The sequence below is a fragment of the Alosa alosa genome, chromosome 7 (assembly GCF_017589495.1).
Source record: "Alosa alosa isolate M-15738 ecotype Scorff River chromosome 7, AALO_Geno_1.1, whole genome shotgun sequence".
NCBI lineage: Eukaryota > Metazoa > Chordata > Actinopteri > Clupeiformes > Clupeidae > Alosa > Alosa alosa.
Window position 1 is genome coordinate 30,586,938 of NC_063195.1, and position 20,755 is coordinate 30,607,692.

The 20,755-nt window shown below is 45.0% G+C and overlaps 1 protein-coding gene across 1 annotated transcript in view; it reads left to right on the forward strand.

Moving 5' to 3' along the window:
- The window catches only part of LOC125298435 (testis-expressed protein 2-like), a 45,531-nt gene that overhangs the window by 18,313 nt on the left and 6,463 nt on the right, over positions 1 to 20,755 (forward strand). The window contains exons 4-8 of the mRNA XM_048249169.1: positions 2,422 to 2,622; positions 3,099 to 3,456; positions 8,554 to 8,813; positions 9,052 to 9,195; positions 10,397 to 10,496. Of these exons, the coding sequence (XP_048105126.1) occupies positions 2,422 to 2,622; positions 3,099 to 3,456; positions 8,554 to 8,813; positions 9,052 to 9,195; positions 10,397 to 10,496 (1,063 nt within the window). The remainder of the gene's footprint in view (positions 1 to 2,421; positions 2,623 to 3,098; positions 3,457 to 8,553; positions 8,814 to 9,051; positions 9,196 to 10,396; positions 10,497 to 20,755) is intronic.

Sequence of the window (20,755 nt, forward strand, 5' to 3'; positions counted from 1 at the left end):
TGTTTGATTCAAACACTGTCTCGTATTTCAGAAATCCAAATCTGATGGTATCTCTTGGCTGTCCCTACATGCGAAATGTCCATTTCTGAGGGTCTCCCAGTGATTTCTTAGCAATACATTTGTTGTGTACCATTTTGGAACACAGCAAATGCTATTGTGGATATGATTTCACCACAGATTGCTATTTTGAGGGGAATGTTATCATGTTGTATAATGTGCTCAAAGCAAAAGAGCGAAGGGAAGAAATGAGAAAATAACTGGTGCCATTTTGTCACAGTTCTGGATTCATATATGTGTTCAGTGCCCAAGACTGAGAGAGCTGGCGAGGGCGAAGTCCTCTGTGGCGGTAAACTGGCTGACGGGGCTTAAGGGTTTAGAACTGCCCCAGAAAGCGCCACTGTTAAGGGCAACAGACTGGGCCCTGTGTGCTGGAGGCAGTGTGATCAAGTCTTACGACAATGCCACGGGCTGAGTGTAAACACTGGCCATTGTTGGGATGTGACAGCAAAATAAACAAGACCCTGACCGCTCCATACCCTGAATTTATGGCTGTTTAAAATAGTATGAGCATGCATATTGCATATTGTCAAGATGTTGAAGAGGGTTAGAGATAGATACTTTATTGATCCCCAAGGGGAAATTCAAAATTAATTTAGAATCCATAGCTGTAACTTCCAGTAGCCTATGCACTACTGGATATAATAGTGTGTCCTATTTTGTCTGTCCGTGCACTGTCCATGATTTTAGCTATTGGTCAAATGAATAAATATGTTCTATAAGGCTAATACAACAACATGTATGCCTAGGCTGCCTGAGAGCCACTGTGCGAGCCAGTAGCAATTGCTTTCTGTCAGGACCTCTAGAGAGGATGGATTTGATGAGGCTGAAGTGCCCTCTGCGTTGATGCCTTCGCTTGAGCCATGAAGAGCTCCTGCTCCTAGGAAAGGGGCTTCTGGGACATGAAGTGTTGCACAGTTCACATCAGTCTTTGAGATGCTGGCAGCTCAGTGAAGACACACGTCCTCACAAGACACAATGGGTTTGACGGACGGAAGGTCTTCTTTCCGACTTTTCTTGGCTTGTAGTCAACTTTTGCCCAGAATACATATTTGCAATGTACTGTATCCACTAGGTCTGGCTTTTGAAATGTGTTGTTGTTGTTGTTGTTGTTGTTGTTGTTGTTGTTGTTGTTGTTGTTGTTGTTGTTGTTGTTGTTGTTGTTGTTGTTGTTGTTGTTGTTGTTGTTGTTGTTGTTGTTGTTGTTGTTGTTGTTGTTGCTGCTGCTGCTGCTGTTGTTGCTGTGAAATAATAGGTTTATAGCAGCTGATCTTTTTTGTTTTTGTTTTTTTCCCTTTCGTGACATTAGATTTATGTTGAAGGATGTCAGTGTTAGATAACATTGTTATAAGTCATAGTCTCTAAATTTTAACTATTCAGACTATGCATTTTTCCTTTGCCTTAAACCAGTTTGGTCTGGTGTTTGTTGTCACTGTCGAAAGGCTTGTGTTTACTCTTGAATTGATGTAACCTGCCAGAGGAATTTCCCCATTGTTGCACTAAGTAGATCATAGGTCTTTGGCAAGGAAGCACTCTCTCTGAGCCTTTTTCCCTCACGTGGTTCATTCAGCACATTCACGTACTGCCAGTCTTCTTCATCAGCTACTGTACATCAGCGTCAAACCCTGATTCACATATAGAAACATGATGTTTATTATATGTAATATGTAATCCTACACATTCTGTTAAGTGTTAAATGCAAATGTGAATTCCCCAATTCAATTTAGAAAGACAGGATCCTATAAAACATAACAAACACCTATAGTATATTGAAAATGACTAATAGTACATCAACAACAAACATTATAGCAACAGCAATGACACTAAAAATAACATATTATATGTTGGAAAATAGGTTGTAGATTATGGCTCAGTATTGCATTTATTGTTGCTTGTAGCTGTGGGACAGTAACTCAATATCCAGTGTTGTGTACTCGTAAAACCTGGGTATGGCCAAGCTCATTAAATGTTAAAGCAGTGGTTGCAAACTCCATTACTTTACTGCAAACGTGTGTGCAGGTTGTTATGGAAACCCCTTGTTAAATCAGGGAAAGGCAGGTTGGAGTGTTTGCAGGTTCTGCACCCCGACTCCATCCCAGCAACCAATGATCTCATTAGGTGGTCCAATCCCAGTTATTTGTGGAATTCAGGGTCTTAAAAACAACTTAACATGCATAATCAACTTTAATTAAACATAATCAACTTTAGATGTATAATCTTTCATCTTTTTTTTTTTTTAGCAGTTATCGAATATTCTGAATAATAATTCATAAATATAAATGAATAAATGTGTGTTAGAGATTTGATGTGTCTTTGTTGAATGCCACTGAAAAGTAAGCAATCTTTGTTGACGTCCATCTGCAGGGCTGGATGAACGAGATCCAGAGCTACGACCCGGAGACGTACCATGCCACGCTGACCCACTCGGTGTTCGTGCGGCTGGAGGGCTCCACGCTGCGCCTCTCCCGGCCCAACCGCAACATCGCCCGCCGCGTCACCATCAACGAGTCCAAGCCCGACGTCACGTACGTCAGCCAGAAGATCTACGACCTCACTGACAGCAAGGTAGCTGGCCAGGGCGTCTCCGATTAGTGGGGTTTATAAGAGCATACATCATCTAGAGGTGGTTTTGTGAATGTGTGTGTGTGTGTGACTCATAACTACCCATAATTCAGTGTTGTTTACAATTCATTTTGTCATTCATTCAGTCATTTATATTACCATTTATATTGCAGATTGAAATTTGGTATGTTTACTCTCTTGGTCAAAACAAACAATTCATGTTATTGTGTCTGATTGAGTGAAGTCGAGTTCTCTACATTGCAGCAGTCTTGTCTGTTAGCACATTGGCATGCAGCAAAAAATGTGACCTTCAGACAGTTTTGATTTGACCTTCAGACAGTTTGACGTTAACTTCAGACACTTTTTTTGATGTGACCTTCAGACACTTTTTTGATGTGACCTTCAAACACTTTTTTGATGTGACCTTCAGACACTTTTTTGATGTGACCTTCAAACACTTCTGCCACTTCTGCCATTAGATCCAGCTGGTGCCCCAGAACCTGGCCAGGAAGCGGGTGTGGAATAAGAAGTACCCCATCTGCATCGAGCTGGGCAAGCAGGACGACTTCATGTCCAAGGCCGAGGGCGAGCCGGACGAGGAGCGGACCAACTTCCTGACGGACAGGTCAGAGGTCACCACAGGAGCGGAGGAGGTCAAGAGGCCCGGTCAGGAGACCGGGCGGCTGTCTTCGGGGTCCAAGAGCAACGTGCCGACGCTGTACCTGTTTGGGAGGACGGGGCGCGAGAAGGAGGAGTGGTTCCAGAAGCTTCTGCAGGCCTCCAGGCTGAAGGCGGAGATGGCCAGGAAGGCGTCCAGCCTGCCCCTGAGTAAGAGCGGTGAGTTGGCCTCGGCACTACGTCTCATTACCAGAGGCGGACATCCCGGGTTCAGAAAGTAAAAGTCCTGCCAAGTATTTGCTCCAACAATTTAGTAAACCAGCTCATCCTAATTAGCAGCCAGGTAGATCAGATAATTAGTGATATCACCTGTGTTAAGTGCACAGGTAGAAAGAACATATGGCAGGACTTTTACTTTCTGGAACCGGGATGTGCGCCTCTGCTCATTACACACACAGTAATCCTACAGCAATCCTTACGGCTGTACTGCTGCTGGCATATAACATGCAGAGCATGCTATGAGTGTGCTGTATAATTGAGTGAGTTTAAGAGTTTGTCGAAACACAACTAAACATGATGATCTTCATGTAATGCATCACAGAATGAATTTAATCAGGTGACAGTGTGTGTCAAGAGGAGCTAATCCTAATAGCATTCAAGATTACATAACCCTCCTCAATAGCCTACTGAAGTCCCTGATATGCTACAACTGTCAGTCTCAACTCTATGGCACTGTAAATTGTGAAACGCTTATCATCTAGGTCACTGATATGCTATTGGATACATATGTACACTGATATGCTATACCTATATATTCTAGATTGTGAAACCCTTCCCACTTCGGTCAATGTTACCAAAGAGCCCAAGCAAGTGTGTCAATGAACTCTGTACTTGTTTTGTTGAGTCGGTTCTAGCGCCGTCTGCTCAACAGAGACGTTCCCTGATTGAGTGTTTTGATACGGAACCCGAGCGTAAAAAAAACGAGCGTGATGGTAGTGGTGCGTCTTCCTCTCCCGAGTCCGCGTCTTCCTCTCCGACACGACGCGCTGAGGGGATGATGAGCACATCGGAAATTCACACGCCGGTGCTCGTCCAAAAATAGATCTTAAACAAGCTGTAAGGGAAGAAAAGAGAATCCTCCCCTTGTTTAAGTTCACTTTTTTTTCTCTCTCTCACTCTCACTCTCTCTCTCTCTCTCTCTCTCTCTCTCTCTCTCTCTCTCTCTGGGAGGATCTGTCTCGGATGGCTGCTTCAGCCTGGCACCATTTCCTTTGTTTGTGGATTTAAGAAGCCTGCAAGCAAACACTGCATATCATTTACCTCGTCTCCCTAGCTAAAATAGCATACCGTTTGAGTTCGCTTTCCCTGGGAAGAGCGCTGCAATGGCTCAGGAAAGCAGAGCGACGATGGCCTGGCAGTGTTAGCACATGACCGGGCCCCTGTGTGGCCTGTAGCTCCGGGGTTAGCTGTGATGTTGAACTCCTGTGGAGACGGCTGATGGAACGCTGTCTGTGCCCTCTTATTCTCGTCTCAGCGGTGCTAATAAACAAACCTACACCCTCCCTAACACAGCGAAGAGTTGTAGACCGAGGGGACCAAGTGCATTGCTTAGGTCTGAAACAGAGCGGGGAGGCCCAACGCTAATTATTTCAGTTAACACGCAGGCAACATCAGCCTCTCAGACAAGGCTCAAACATGACCTGTATTTCACACATGCACTCATACAGTCACACATATGCACAAACTATGTCTCTGTGTCAGCCCCCTTTCAACAGTCTGTTGGTTACGCTCACGCGTGCACACATATAAACACACACACACACACGTTACACACACACTTACTCGCACATATTTTACTTAAGTATATACTCCATTGAGCTCTCTCTATGATCTGACACTCATATACACTCTCTCTCTCTTTGCTCACAAACATACAGTAATTATGACCGCCGCACAGCGAAGCGGCGGTCATATAGGTTTAGTCAGATTTTTTTTTTTTTTTTTTTTTTTTTTTTTTTTTTTTTTTTTTTTTCTTTTTCATGCCCAAATTTCCGTCAATGATTCCCCGACACTGAAAGACCGGGTACCGCGAAACTTGGTGGACATGTAACCCCACATGGATAGCATGGAACCATCGTTTTCGCTTTTGATCTGTAGCCCCTCCGCTGAATTGGACCCCGAAAGGAGGGTAGGGCAGACACAGTTTTCTGTGAATATCTCAAAACCGTAGGGTTTAGGAGGACCATTTTTTTTTGTATGTTGATCTCAAGGGGCCATGTCAACCCATTCCATAACCACTCATTTCATGTATATAGCCACCTAGTTAAACACAAAAAAGTAAAAATGAGGTGGTGTAATTGAAGGTATCTGTGACCTAACATAGTCAAAACTGCACAAAATTGGAAGTGTAGGATCATTATGACACCCTATGTATGCACGCCCAAGTTTTGTGGAATTTCGTTCATGGGGGCCACACAATAAATTAATTTATGTTACTATACACCAACTGGCCTGTAGGTGGCGGAGACAGTTTTCTGTGAATATCTCGAGAACCGTGAGGGCCTAGGAGGTCCACCTTTTTTTTTTGTATGTTGGTCTTAAGGGGCATGTCAACCCATCCCATTACCACTTATTTCATGTATAGCCACCTAGTTAAAAAAATTAAAAGCAAAAATGAGGTGTTTTCATCTCAATATCTCTGGCTGACAAGGTCAAAACTGCACGAAATTAAAAGAGTAGGATCATTATGACACCCTCTGAATGCATGCCAAGTTTTGTGTACTTTTCGTTCATGGGGGGCCTTACAATAAAATAATTTATGTGTACATTTAGTGACGTACACCAACAAGGATTCCCGGACACTGAAAAGACCGGGTACACAAAACTTGGTGAGCATGTACCCCACATGGATAGCATGGAACCGTCATTTTTCGTTTTTCATCTGCAGCCCCCCCCAGCTGGACTGGACCCCCGAAAGGGGGGTAGGGCAGACACAGTTCTCTGTGAATCTTTTATGGTATGTTGGTCTCAAGGGCCCACATCAACCTGGCTCATAATCACTCATTTGTGATTTGCCCCGGTAAAAATGAAAATCAGTAGGATTAAAAGAAAGCCAAAATAAATATTCATCATCATCATCATGGCTGCATTTTCAGTATTGGCGAAGTAGTCGTTGTCCACTAGATGGCGATCGTTGCAGTGAGATCGTAATTTTGTTGGAAGTTAAAAGTGTGTTGGAAAAAAACAATGGACGCTTCCCATACAAGGACTGTAATTTACCGCAGCGAACATCTAATAAGATAGGACGATGTTCACATGAAGTGTAATTCCCATTTCTTCTTGAAGCGAAATAAATCTAAGGATGTTTCTCGACATGCTTGGTTTTACTGCAGGCACGTTAATCTTGTAATATCAATAAGGACCTAGGTAATGTTACCGTTAGCGTTGGTTGAGTGATGGAGGCATTTGAGTGATTGCATTTGTAGAAAACTATAAAATGCGGTTATACCAAGCAAATTGATAGCAGCACTGTTTGTATCTTCGACTGTCATTTATTGCACGTGCTACAAAATCATTCTGTGCAATGGAAGATTTACCAACGTTACACGGGTCTGATACAGTTTTGCCTATACATGCGTGAGACTGAGACATACCTGTTTATTTTGTTTTAAGTGCGTGCAGGGTGTGAGAGGGGGAATCGATGTGCTTTGATTAAAGCTTGGTAGTTGTAGTCTGTGAAATTAAAAAGCAACATATGTGTGTGAAGTATCCAAACAATGACACCTTCATTTCATTATGGCTGCTTTAGCAAAAACACCTTAAGCTACTGTGTAGTGGGTCCCATTTAGAAGTGGCTACTTCATTCGCGCTTTCCTTGACTCATGGAGCTCATGCGAATGAATGTTATTACAACTTTTTAAAGCACGATATGACAGTTTAAGTCCGCTTGATACTGTAAAGGCGAAGCCATTGGTTTCCAAAGGAGATTTTTTATTTGTGTAAGTTAGCATAGCCTATTGACAATTTATGTTGTCAATAGGCCTACCTTATAATCCTACCTGTAGCTTAGGAAGCTAACAACTTTCTATTAGGATCTAGTTTGTTAGTTACCGCTTTGTCATAACTCCCTGATGCATTTTTGCATTTAGAATAGCCAGAGCGTATATATCTCAATCGAAAATTAAACAATATCGGTGCCTATGGACTAGGGCTGGGTGAACCCAGCCTGATCTGCCCGCTATTTATTTTTGATTTCTTAAAAGATTGAGCTTGGTCTGATGAAAGCCAGACTAGCCATGGACCTCAGTTAAACAATGCAAGGGAACATGAATCAGCCTATATTTGCACTAACAATAACGGACAAAAGCTTTTCAACTTTGGCCCGTTAAAATGTGTATGAACAGTCTAGCGACGCATTTCATCAAGGCCCATTTGGACATGTCAGTTATTTGCACCACTGGTTAGATGTAAAACAGCATTTTCGTTTCAGACTAGGCTACTGTTACTTAATTTGTGCATTAACAATAACGTTTCAGACTACTGTTACTTAATTTGTGCATTGACAATAAAGTATTACATGAACTAAAAGATGACTAAAATCTTATGTAGAAGAAGAAACATTCACAAAAAAATCCATCCATCCAAAAAATGACCTTTGTTTTTGATAGCTGTTGAAAACGCATGGAACTGACAGAGATGTTTTTTGTTTATAAATACATAAAAAAATAAATAAATAAATAACATTATGCTGATACCTTTTTGCTTTTCCCAAATACAATGTAGCCTACAGGTGTAAGTGACCTTTCATCAATCCAGTTGCAATGGATGAACTGTGATGAACTGCCCTACTTTTGATTGTTTAGAGATTTTAAAGGTTTTATAACAATTCTACATCTTCTTTGGCTATTCTACAATCTATTCACCTTTTCAGCACCAGTAGGGTACTTTCTGTGCAGCCGCTCACACACACCTCAGGCATGCCAAACAAGCATACACAAAAGTTTCAAGAGTGGGGATGGAGTAAAATATGGAGACAAATTGAAGTGTGATTTATTTTCGCGGAACGGATGTACAGGACTGAGCGGCGGTCATATTTTGTACCGCTATGCGGTACATCTAGTTTCCTATGTATTAGCCACATTGTGTATAAACCGCAGGACGGTTTATGCAAGTTAAAAAAACAAAACCATATTAATACCGTATTGACCTCATAGTTGAAGACATTTTGCAAAATCAGTGTATAAAGCGTCGGCTAATAGTTCGGAAATTACGGTACACGTGATTTATATTCCTTCTTTCTCCCCATCACCTCCCCAGCAGCCAACCTGACCTCCCACAGTCGCAGCAGCAGCCGCAGCAGTCTGGACGAGCTGCTGTCCGCTGTCCAGCCGCGGCAGAAGGACGCCTCCGGCCCGTCTCCGTCTCCGGTGCCGCCCCGCCCGCGGCCCCAGCTGGACTACAGTGTGTACATGTCCCGCTGCATGCCCTCGCAGGACCAGCCTCAGCAGCAGATGGCCAGTCCGGTGTCCGGCAGCCCCCAGCAGAGCCCACACAGCAGCCCAGGGGCCAGCAAGAAGGTACGCGGATACAGGGGCACCAGCAGTAATCGTGTGTGTGTGTGTGTGTGTGTGTGTGTGTGTGTGTGTGTGTGTGTGTGTGTGTGTGTGTGTGGATACATGAATTTCCAAGCTGTTGATAGTTCATCTGCAGTCATACCACAGTGAAAGCAAGTGTCTAAAGTCATTTGCCCCAATGCTCTGGTCAGTGTGAATCTGACTTAATGTACATACTGTACTGTGCTCCCGTAATGTACAGCTGCCAGGGAGCCTGAAGAAGGAGGAGGAGTCGGTGGCCTGGGTGAACGCCCTGGTGGGCCGCGTGGCCTGGGACTTCCTGGGGGAGAAGTACTGGGTCGACTGGGTCTCCAAGAAGATCCAGATGAAGCTGAGTAAGATCAGGGTGAGTCTCTCACACACACACACAAACAAACACACACATTGTGGGCCAAAGCAAATTAATTGAAATATGTCTGTCATATACGGATACCAGAATTCCTGAACAATTTCATAGACGTTAATAAGAGAGTAAAACGATGGTATTTTACTTCAGAAGTAAGAACCCCAGACATTTGGGGCCTTTTCATATCTGTGCAACTTTGTGTGTTCAGAATACATCCACAGTCATGTTGGCCAAATTCTGAAATCAGATGAATCAGTTCTTACTGTAGGTTTGTGACCTTCATTAGGCATTGACCTCTCAGTGACATTACCTTTAAATTAAAGATGAGCCATGCAGGTAGCCAATTACCATAATTCTCTGCATGTGGAGTGTAGAATTCAGACCTCTTGATCAAATACAAAGCAGAGTGTTTTCACTTTTCACACACAACACACAACAGCTGTGGTGAATGCACAGGCTAATAGTACAGTACAAGCTTGGAAATAAGTATCAATAGACATAGATTTCTATCAGTGATGAAACATCATCCCACGCAACTGAGCATGTACTTCTCATTAGTATCTGACCAGGCATGATCCGTCCACACAGGGGTGGGGTGGGTGGTGGTATTTCAGACACCTAGTCCGCGACAGCAAGTGTCCACAATTGCTGGGAGACGCTGTCCTTTCTAAATGTCAGCAGTGCTGTCTCTGGGCCTGTCGTGCCGTCCCTCAAGCCAAGGGATGTGTTTACATGTCTCTCTCTGGGCTCTGTGGTCAGTGCTTGTCCTCACTGAAGGTCTCTCTGAGAAGGCTGTGTGCTGTTTCACCCTACTGTCCTGCTGGACCACTGATGTATGGTCGGGGCTACTGCAGCAGTGCGAAAATGAGAATTAAATGTAAATGAATCATCTTTTTTTTTTTGAAGAAAAGGAGATGTTATCCTTATCTCAATGTGAGCTGCTCATTTTGTGGTGCTGTACTTCACCATAGCTAACTGTCTGTGGTGGAGGTAGTCGTTTAGATCTGTTGACTGTGTATGTATGTCAGCTGCATGTGTCCTGCTGCATGTGTCCTGTGTATGTATGTCAGCTGCATGTGTCCTGCTGCATGTGTCCTGTGTATATATGTCTGCTCTGCTGCATGTGTCCTGTGTATGTATGTCTGCTCTGCTGCATGTGTCCTGCTGTATGGCGTTGAGTGACCGTTGTTTGCGTTTGCAGTTGCCGTACTTCATGAACGAGCTGACGCTGACTGAGCTGGACATGGGCTTCTCCACTCCCAGAATCCTCCAGGCCTCCAAGCCCTCGGTCGACCACCAAGGTATGTGTCTTTTTTTTTTTTTTTTCAAAAGCCAATTCAGTGTTTCCCATATATTGACTTATTTGTGGCGGCCCACCACAAATCAACACTGACCACCACGCAATGATTTTCCATGTTGTACTATTTAAATTGGATGGAATTCATTCAGTGTAGAGCTATGTTCACCTTTGCACAGCCTCTCATTGTCTCTCTGTCTCTCAACAAACCTACCTGCATGTTTAAAGAAAACATTAACAATCCTGCAATTGTTGGCATAAAAGTCGACTGGCTGAATTGTGCTTAAATCTCATCACCACGCTGTGCTTATTTTCTTGCTAATCTGTTGCATTCTGCAAACCTACCACCACAAATCAATTCTGTGGGAAATACTGCAATTAAAACAAAACATTGTTACATTTCCACACAACCCTTTGGACTTTCTCAGGTTGCACCCGCCATGTCATACCATATGGTTGAGCAGAGCTAATAGGCTAATGGCTAATCACAACGAGCAGAACAGAGCTACAGTAATAGGCTAATGGCTAATCACAACGAGCAAGGTGTGGCAGGGATCTGTAGTCTGCAGCTAACTCAGACAAACTCATACATACATTCATGCGGTTTGGCATTGCACTCCAATCAACCACTTCTGGGTGAGTGTCACAAAATCTCTCTCTTCCATCTTTGGCTGTCACATCCCAGCATCCCCCTTCCTTATGCATACTTCTTGGTGATACATCCACAGTCAATTTAAGCAACTCCTGCAATAAAACACTGCTGGTAGCTGACTATCGCCAAGAAAAACAATCCTCATGAACTGGAAATCTAAGAAAAAGCTCACATCACTCATTGGAAAAACTTGTTAACAGACTATATCATTAGAAAACCTATCAACTACAAACTTAATCAATACTCAGGATACAACCTCTCCTTGGTACCCCTTTATCACCTACTTACAGTCCTGACCCTCTTTGCCTGAGTTCCATCTCCACACGATCATAACACACTTCATCAATAGATACACATATCATCGAACACTAGGCAGGGGAGGGTAGCTGAACTATTATTGTTGTTATTATTATTATTATTATTATTATTATTATTATTATTATTATTATTATTATTAGTAATATAAATAGCATCCCCTTCTTTCCTCCCCCTTTATTTACATTCTCTGATAACTTTACTAATTTCACTCTTTCTCTCTGCCTCTCCCATCGCTATTCTGCCGGGCCCCATTGGATGGCTTGGGAGACTCCGTCCTGGCGGGTCGCTGTGGTTTTGGCATTGGTTGGGTCCTGTGGGTTATCTATTGGCCCTGGGCCCCGGTGTGTGCCCTCCTCATACCATGCACACGCTTTGTCCTGAAGCACACAGCACGCTTTACTTTCTTTAATCGCATCTACATGTTAGGTGACATACATAAACAAAAACTACAAAACAGGCTAGGGTAAGAGGAGTGCAGGTAGATGCCTCATCAGGTGTCTATCTGCATGCCTCACTTATTTTAATGCACACATTGAGGAGGCATACATCTTATTAAGGGTAAGTGTGGTGCATGGGGAAATCCTGACAGATATTCACCATGCATGCCCACTTTTTTAATGCTACACTCTAGATAGACCCTCAACCTAGCCATTCACATACTGTACATATTTAGGTCAAGAGTGGCGGTTGGGTGAAGGTCTGGGGGCTTAGGTGTGGTTGGTCGGGGTAGTGGGGATGTGTGCAAATGCTGGGGCCTGGGGCGATGGGTGGCACACGGGTCCTCCCCTCTGTCAGCTCGCCGCAGTATAACTGCAGGGGCTGGGGAACTGTGGCCATTAATGGGTGCCCAGGTTGGCAATCAGTCAGGCAATCAACCAGGCAATCAGTTATTCCTATTATTATACTTATCATTAATAGAATAATTACAACCCTCTCCTCTGAAACCCTCCCTCTCTATGTTCCAGCTTCCTCCTGACCCAACAGCAAGCCAGCCTTATACATATATTACACACACACACATACATCCTCACATACTCATCACCCCTCACCCCCATCCCCACCCCATCCCAACACCACCTCATTCACACTCAGAGCTACCATCCGCATCCCCCTTTTCATTCCGGTCATCAATTTCATCCCTGATAATCATATCTGTAATCATCCTGGACGAAAATCATCCTTAGCCTTTCTGTTATTAATGTTATGTTGTGTTATGTTTGTGGAAGCCAAGTCAATGTGATGTCTTGTTAAGTTACAGTATGTGTTTATGTAATGTACGCCTGTTTGTCGTGATGTAGTATTCATGTGCATGTCGAGTGTTGCATTTTCTGTAATGTCAATGATGTTTGCAAATAAAAAAAAAAAAAAAAAAAAACTCAGACAAACTCAGACTCAAACAAACACGTTGCAAAATAATGTAACATACAATTGCACTCAGAATTAGACCCCTGCAGAATGAATGGCTTCTATGTCGACAGTGGCAAGGAACACACGACCACACACTGAAGGTCTTGCTACTTCCTTACTACTCCCCAGTGATTAGTTGCGCTGGCCCATTATGTTGCTGTATGAAGCCTTCACGCTGCCCGCTGAGTGATGTATGTCTGCTGTGAGCGGTAATGAGTTGTCAGAGAAGTGAGGGCCGCTATTTCAAGCTGGGACAGCCCGCAGGACCCAGAATGCTCAGCGGCGACGTTTGAGGTGTGCGTAAGTGCGTCAAGCATCGGGGCGGCTATATTGAGTAATCTATTGCAATTGGAATCCCTGATTCTGACTGCGCCATTCAAGTGCTCGCGTAGACAGACACAGATGTAATGAGGCCAAGGGCGCCTTTAAACTAGCCTGGAGATTCCAGACCCTGGTAATCTAGAAGGATTAAGGGTCTGGCCACGAACAATGTAATGGCCCAACTCGAGGGGCGGCACCAAGCGTGCATTTAAAAATCTCACTGCACGCAATTGGATAACAAAATACGACCAACGTTTACTGACTGATTTCGGACTTCGACGCAATTGGATAACACTACGACTGTCATCTGTTTAGCTCGCCTCTGGGCCGCCTAGATATTAGATACACAGATGTAATTGGCTCCTCGCGATACAAGTGGCAAAAGTAACGTGCATCATAACCCATTGCCAGAGTGTCTCGCAGAGACAATTCAAATTGTGCTCTTGCGAGAACTCTGGAGTTTCCAGGGCACCTTTAAACAACAACCCCAGGGAAATCAGTTGGCAATTTTTTGCAGGCAGCAGCTAAATTGTAGCGAAATAAAACTGAGTAACAGCATCTCTCGCTTGCTGGACTTTACCGTTCAGCTGAGGTGCATGTGTCTCCCCATGCCTCTAATGGGCTGGACAACAACCAATGCACTGCTCTCAGCCTCTCAGTACTCCTCTCCAATGACCAAAGAGGAGAATACACAAGAGTTATTTGCTCAAGAGCAGCTGCTGCTATGTAGTGTGCATGTGTACGTGTGCATGTGTGTGTGTTGAAGCAGGATCTTGACAGATTACCTTGATAATAATCCTCCTAAATGGTGTGTTTGGTAATTGCTGGTAAAGTGCCTGTTTCATACTCACTCTCAAAACCATGCATTTGACAGGACACTGGTGGTCATATATATATGTATGTCTGTCTGCCTTTTTAACCCTTCTCCTCCTTCTTCTTGATCTCTCTCTTTCTCTCTCTCTTTCTCTATCTCTCCCTCCCTTCTCTTCCCCACTCCTACCAGCTCTCACTCTGCCCCTTTTGTCCGTGCTGTGCCACTTGACCAGGGCGGGTGAAGCCTCAGTCCTGCGCTGGCACCGCTGGCAGCGGTGGCAGGGGGTGGCGGGGCGCCAGTGTCTTGTGAGTCGTCGTATGACTAATAAGCCTGGCACTGAGGGCCAGTGTGACTCGGCTGAATGGCCAATACCCCACAGCCAGAGTAGGGAGCCGGGAGGAGGGGGTGGGCGGGGGCAAGGCCCCGGGCCCAGCAACAACAACAACAATAACAAACACAGTGGCCACTGCTACGTCCACTGCTACGTCCACTGCTACGTCCACTGCTACGTCCACTGCTCCAATGGCTCCCATTCAACCCACGGATGGAGTCAGGAGCTCTGGACACCAGCAGTGGGTCGAGGGCCAGAGAGGGGACTCTTAGGGACGCCCACTGACTGGCGACTTGCTCAAACTTAATCACATAGTGGTGGACTTTCATGAGGCTTGAATGCACAGTGACGTCTGGTCACATTGTCGCGCGTCTGATTCACAGCCATCTTGAGTGGGTCTTGCGACCTTTATGGTTGCGGTCAGGGCTTTGTGCCAAGCAACTTACACAACACAAGCACAAATGGCCTTAGTGTGCACAGTGATTTAGTTCATATGTTTTTTTTTTGTCTTGCACCAGACCGACGTGTCTGTCCGAGCTCAGTAATGACGGGCATTTCGTAAGTGGAGCTGCACCCAAACTGACCTGAAGCCGCCCCAGACAGGAGACGTCTTCATTCTGCAGTGTGTGTGTGTGTGTGTTTTGACTCGGTCTCCTTCTGTCTCTGCTGGTAAAACGTGACCTGCTGCTGACGCCCAGTTGCTCACGTAGGCGTATGGATTGTAATCCAACTCTGAGAGTGGGGATCACTGTTGCACACACAAGGGCACTGTGGAAAGCTTGGAGAAGCTTGCTATTGATTACCTCTGAATCAGCTGAGCAGACACATACATACACACACAGACACTATCTTTCTCTCTCTCTCTCTCTCTCTCTCCCCCCCCTTTACTGTGAATCACAAAGCTTTTCTGAGTAGAGAGGCTTGATTGTGCAACTGTGATTTGGACTTTTGTTTGTGTCAGCCTCGGTTTCTCACAACAGCAGCAGTCAGGTCATGCTCAGGTCAAGGGGTTATCTCTTAGGGCAGTGTGTTTCCTGTAAGCCACAGACCACCCCAAGGCCAACGCTACAGCTAGAGTTGTTTTTTTTTGTTTTACAGTGTGTGTTAGGAGTTTTATAATGCCCTGCAATTGACTGTGCCTTGGTGAAAGGGTGGACATCCAATGGTCCAGGCAACCTTATGTCCTCTCCACAAAATGTGCTTTAGACTAGAATGTGTTTAACTGATTGTCTATGGAGTGAGCGCTAAAAGCAAGTTCAGAGAATTGATTTCTTGATTTTTTTCAGATGTATATGATTAAGCTGGCATTAGAAAAATCAGTTGTATTGACGAGTGGAAAAACACACATATCACTCATCACTCACTCACTCACTCACTCACTCACTCACTCACTCACTGGGCATCAGTGCCACTCAGACGTGAACACATACAGGGGCTGAGATGAGTTGGCGTGTGTGTGTGTGTGTGTGTGTGAGTAAGAGAGTATCTGTGTAAGAGTAGTTAGAGTGTTTCAGTGGAATGCAGCTCTGGAGACGAGTACTACCTGTGTGTGTGTGTGTGTGTGTGTGTGTGGCCAAACAGGCTTGATGACATTCCTGCTCCATGCTGGCTGCTCAGCCACCCCCTTTCTCTTCCTCTCTCTTCCACTCTCTTCATCTCAGTCTCTCCCTCTCTCTTTCACTCTCTCCATCTCAGTCTCTCCCTCGTGTTCACTCTCTCCATCTCTGTTTCTCCCTCTCTCTTTCACTCTCCATCTCTGTCTCTCCCTCTCTCTTTCACTCTCCATCTCTGTCTCTCCCTCTCTCTTTCACTCTCCATCTCTGTCTCTCCCTCTCTCTTTCACTCTCCATCTCTCAGTCTCTCCCTCTTGCGTTCACTCTCTCCATCTCTGTCTCTCCCTCTCTCTTTCACTCTCCATCTCTTCTCTCCCTCTCTCTTTCATCTCCTCCTGAAGTCTCTCTCCCTCTTGCGTTCACTCTCTCCATCTCTGTCTCTCCCTCTCTCTTTCACTCTCCATCTCTCAGTCTCTCCCTCTTGCGTTCACTCTCTCCATCTCTCAGTCTCTCCCTCTCTCTTTCACTCTCTCCATCTCTGTCTCTCCCTCTCTCTTTCACTCTCTCCATCTCTGTCTCTCCCTCTCTCTTTCACTCTCTCCATCTCTGTCTCTCCCTCTCTTTCACTCTCTCATCTCTCTCTCTGCCCTTTCCTCTTTATCACTCTCTCATCTCTCTCTCTGCCCTTTCCTCTCTATCACTCTCTCATCTCTCTCTCTCTTTCTCTCTCTCTTTCTCTCTCTCTCTCTCTCTCTCCCTCTCTCTCTCTCTTTCACTCTCTCATCTCTCTCTCTGCCCTTTCCTCTTTATCACTCTCTCATCTCTCTCTCTGCCCTTTCCTCTTTATCACTCTCTCATCTCTCTCTCTGCCCTTTCCTCTCTATCACTCTCTCATCTCTCTCTGCCTTTCCTCTATCACTCTCTCATCTCTCTCTCTGCCCTTTCCTCTCTCATCTCTCTCTCTGCCCTTTCCTCTTTATCACTCTCTCATCTCTCTCTCTGCCCTTTCCTCTATCACTCTCTCATCTCTCTCTCTGCCCTTTCCTCTCTATCACTCTCTCATCTCTCTCTGCCCTCTCATCTCTCTCTGCCCTTTCTCTTTATCACTCTCTCATCTCTCTCTCTCCCTTTCCTCTATCACTCTCTCATCTCTCTCTGCCCTTTCCTCTCTATCACTCTCTCATCTCTCTCTCTGCCCTTTCCTCTTTATCACTCTCATCTCTCTCTGCCCTTCCTCCCCATCACCTCTCATCCTCTCTCTCTGCCCTTTCCTCTCTATCACTCTCTCATCTCTCTCTCTGCCCTTTCCTCTTTGTGTCACTCTCTCCATCTGTCTTTCTCATTACCTCTTTTCTCTAGTCCACCCATCATGTTAATCTCTCCTAAACTCTCCATCTTTCATTTACTCTGTGTCCCTCTCTTTCTCTTGCACTCTTTCTCTTGCATTATCTCAGTTTCTCTCTATCTACCATTCTCTTTCTCTGTCTCTTTCTTTCTTTCTCTCTCTCTCTTTCTCTCTCTCTCTCTCTCCTCTCTCTCTCTCTTTCTCTCTCTCCTCTCTCTCTCTCTCTCTCTCTCTCTCTTTCTCTCTCTCCTCTCTCTCTCTCTCTCTCTCTCTCTCTCTCTCTCTCTCTCTCTTTCTCTCTCTCTCTCTCTCTCCCTCTCTCTCTCTGTTGATGCAGTGCAACTCTTCTGCTCTCACCTGCATGTTATCACTGTTTGCTCTGCTAAACCCAAAGGAGAGCAGATATGGATACCAAGAGAGGAAAAGGGGAGAGGCCACATCTAACAGCAGGGAAAGTACACTGTTGACAAATCAGGGCCTGATAGAGCTGCAGTGAACCTTACTCAGTTGAAGTGCACTTCCCACAGTACAATACACTTTGAAGTGACACTCACGTTTCCCAATCTTGATTAGTCCGTGTGAATGTTGACACAATAAAAACATACTAAAAAATAAGAGTGCAATTCATGTGCTGTAGCAGAATAGATAACTTGGCTCATAGTAGAAATCCAGCTTTTTCATCTGAGTGAAGTACATCCTGAATAAATATACATGCTTGGTTATCATACACATCTTTAATGGGTCTCTATAGGGTAATCTGTGCTGTATTGCTCTGTAATAGTTCAGCTAAGATCAAAGTCAGAATGCACTCACCTGCATGCCTCTACAGTATATTTGACACTCAGGCTGCGTTTACACCAACAGGCCTTGATGCACAATTCCGATTTCTTGCCTACATGTATATCCGATTTTTTGGACTGCCTGTTTACATCTATGTTTGAGAGTGGCCCATGTCGGATATCTATTATTTACTGTACATGGTTCACTCATTTTAAACACAGTCTGCATGCGCACCAGAGGAATTTTGGTTACCGAAATGAAAGCAAACAAACAGACGGTACTACAAATGCATGAAATATGCTTGTATTAGGGTATTTCAGTGGCTAGTTGCTTATTTTAGTTTTCAAACTATCTTGAGAAGTCTGCAAAATAGGCTGTTTGTATTTTAAGGTGAAAAAAAGTGAAGAGCCTAATGCAGCTTTTCCGTCTCTGTTTTCATTTTAATTACACTGTTCAGCCAGCCGTGCGTTCACGTGAAACTGAAAGCAACATTGTAATGTTATGTGAAAACTTTCAAAGATTGTGGGCTTTTCAACGATGCGCAAGTTGAAAATTGACAGGGAATAAATATCCAATATTCCTGTTTAGACTGCAGTCACATTGGCACGTATCGGATTTATTACCACATATGAATGAGGCCTGAAACCGATCGGAACATATCAGAATCCATGCATTTTTTCTAGTTTTTTTCTGCAGTAGTGATCTTCACCCCTCTATACAGCTCACATATCCAGGTCATGTAGACCTCACATTGTCATGTAGACCTCACATTCTAGGAAATAGCTTGCTATTTCATCGATTAGCCTCTGTGCATCGACTAGCACCCACAACAAGAGGGACTGTATCGTGGGTTTCTAGTCGTGTGTGTGTGTGTGTGATGCCCTTCCACCTCTCCCTTCCCCAGCAGGCGAGCTCACCCCAATTAAGACCTATGTGGGTGGCCATTGCCACGTCAGCCATTACTGTCAACTCCAACCTGCCGTGGCTATTGCAAAACATTCTCCCACTCTCTTGGAGGGTGCAAGGTGTACCAGGGTCACAGGCACCCTCTCCTCTCCTCTCTCTCTCTCCCTGTTTCTCTCTCACTCTCCCTCTCTCACTCTCCCGCTCTCTCTCTCTCCCTGTTTCTCTCCCTCTCTCACTCTCCCGCTCTCTCTCCCTGTTTCTCTCTCCCTCTGTCTTCTTTCTCTCTCTGGATTCCCTCTCTCTTCTCTCTGTCTCTCTCTGTGTTTCCTTCCCTCTCTCTGTCTCTGAAGTTGAAGGGAAAGTCAGTGGTTGTGTCCTCCCTCACGTTGAGCCCTGTGGTTCAGGGTTCATAGTCTTGTTATTAGGTGACTCACTCTCGCTCAGATGGAGGCCCCTCTCACACTCTATTTTCAGCACCGCCACCTCCGTGTGTGTGTGTGTGTGTGTGTGTGTGTGTGTGTGTGTGTGTGTGTGTGTGTGTTTGTACACAGTGCACTGTCTTGCCTGTCCAAACCACATATGTGTGGTTAACTCAGGCCCAGTGTGAGTGTGCACTGATTCATGCAGCAATCAGTAGCATTGGGGATAAGAATATCCCCTGGAGTTAGAACAGGAACTGAGACAAGACAGGCTTCTTAAAATAGGATGCTTAAAATGACACTGTACTGTATTCTGTTTATTTTTAGGAATGGTTTGTGAAGTTAGTTCATTTTATTTGTTGACGCCCACACCACTGGCTGAAGAGTGAGGCAGAGCCTAGTAACCGTCAGCCTCCCTTCTGTTAATATGGTGTGTTCTAACCGTCACCTCTGGACCAGCTGTGTTCAGATGACCGCATAGTCAGGCACACGCTCTCATGACTTTTCACTCAGCGTTCTGCCACGTGTGTGTGTGTGTGTGTGTGTGTGTGTGTGTGTGTGTGTGTGTGTGTGTCACTGGGCATTTCACAACAATGGACTGTACACATACGATGGACTTAGCCCCACCTCAGTCCTGCTGGGAGGTGATCCTCCAGAGCCCGCCAGTAGCGCGCAACACTGCCCTCTGTTGGCCATCCGTTGCGCAGCACTGACTCGCTCCTCCGGCACAGTGACCCCTTTGTCTGTATGTGTTGTGTCCAGCACAGAGAGGAAAGTGGGATTGTGTGTAATGAGATCAACTCCATTTTCCTCACCCCAGCGCGTCCCTTGTGTATCAACCTGAGCCTGGGTGAAAAGACGACAGGAGCTAGGAGGGAGAAAAAGAAGAGAGATAGTGTAAATCTGTGTAAACACTCTCCTCCTAGTAACACTCTCCTCCTAGTAATACTCTCCTCCTAGTAACACTCTCCTCCTAGTAACACTCTTCTAGTAACACTCTCCTCCTAGTAACACTCTTCTAGTAACACTCTCCTCCTAGTAACACTCTCCTCCTAGTAACACTCTCCTCCTAGTAACACTGTCCTGGTAAAACTCTCCTAGTGTTCACTGAAGGGTGTTTCTAAGGCCAAACTTAATTTTCTTACTTCAGAAACGGGGACAACCTACAGTGACTGTTAAACTTCACTGATGCGCGTCTGCACTGAAGGCCTTGTAGTTTGCGGTAATCAGTCATTAATTGATGGGTGGATGGGTGGTGATGTGATTTCAGTAATGACGTTGGACATGGTGGGGGGGGGTGGGAGAGAGAGGCTCTGATTGACTCTGTGTTTCCAGTGGAGGGACTTCCAACCCACAGCATTAATCCAACACAGATAGTGTGTGTGTGTGTGTGTGTGTGTGTGTGTGTGTGTGTGTG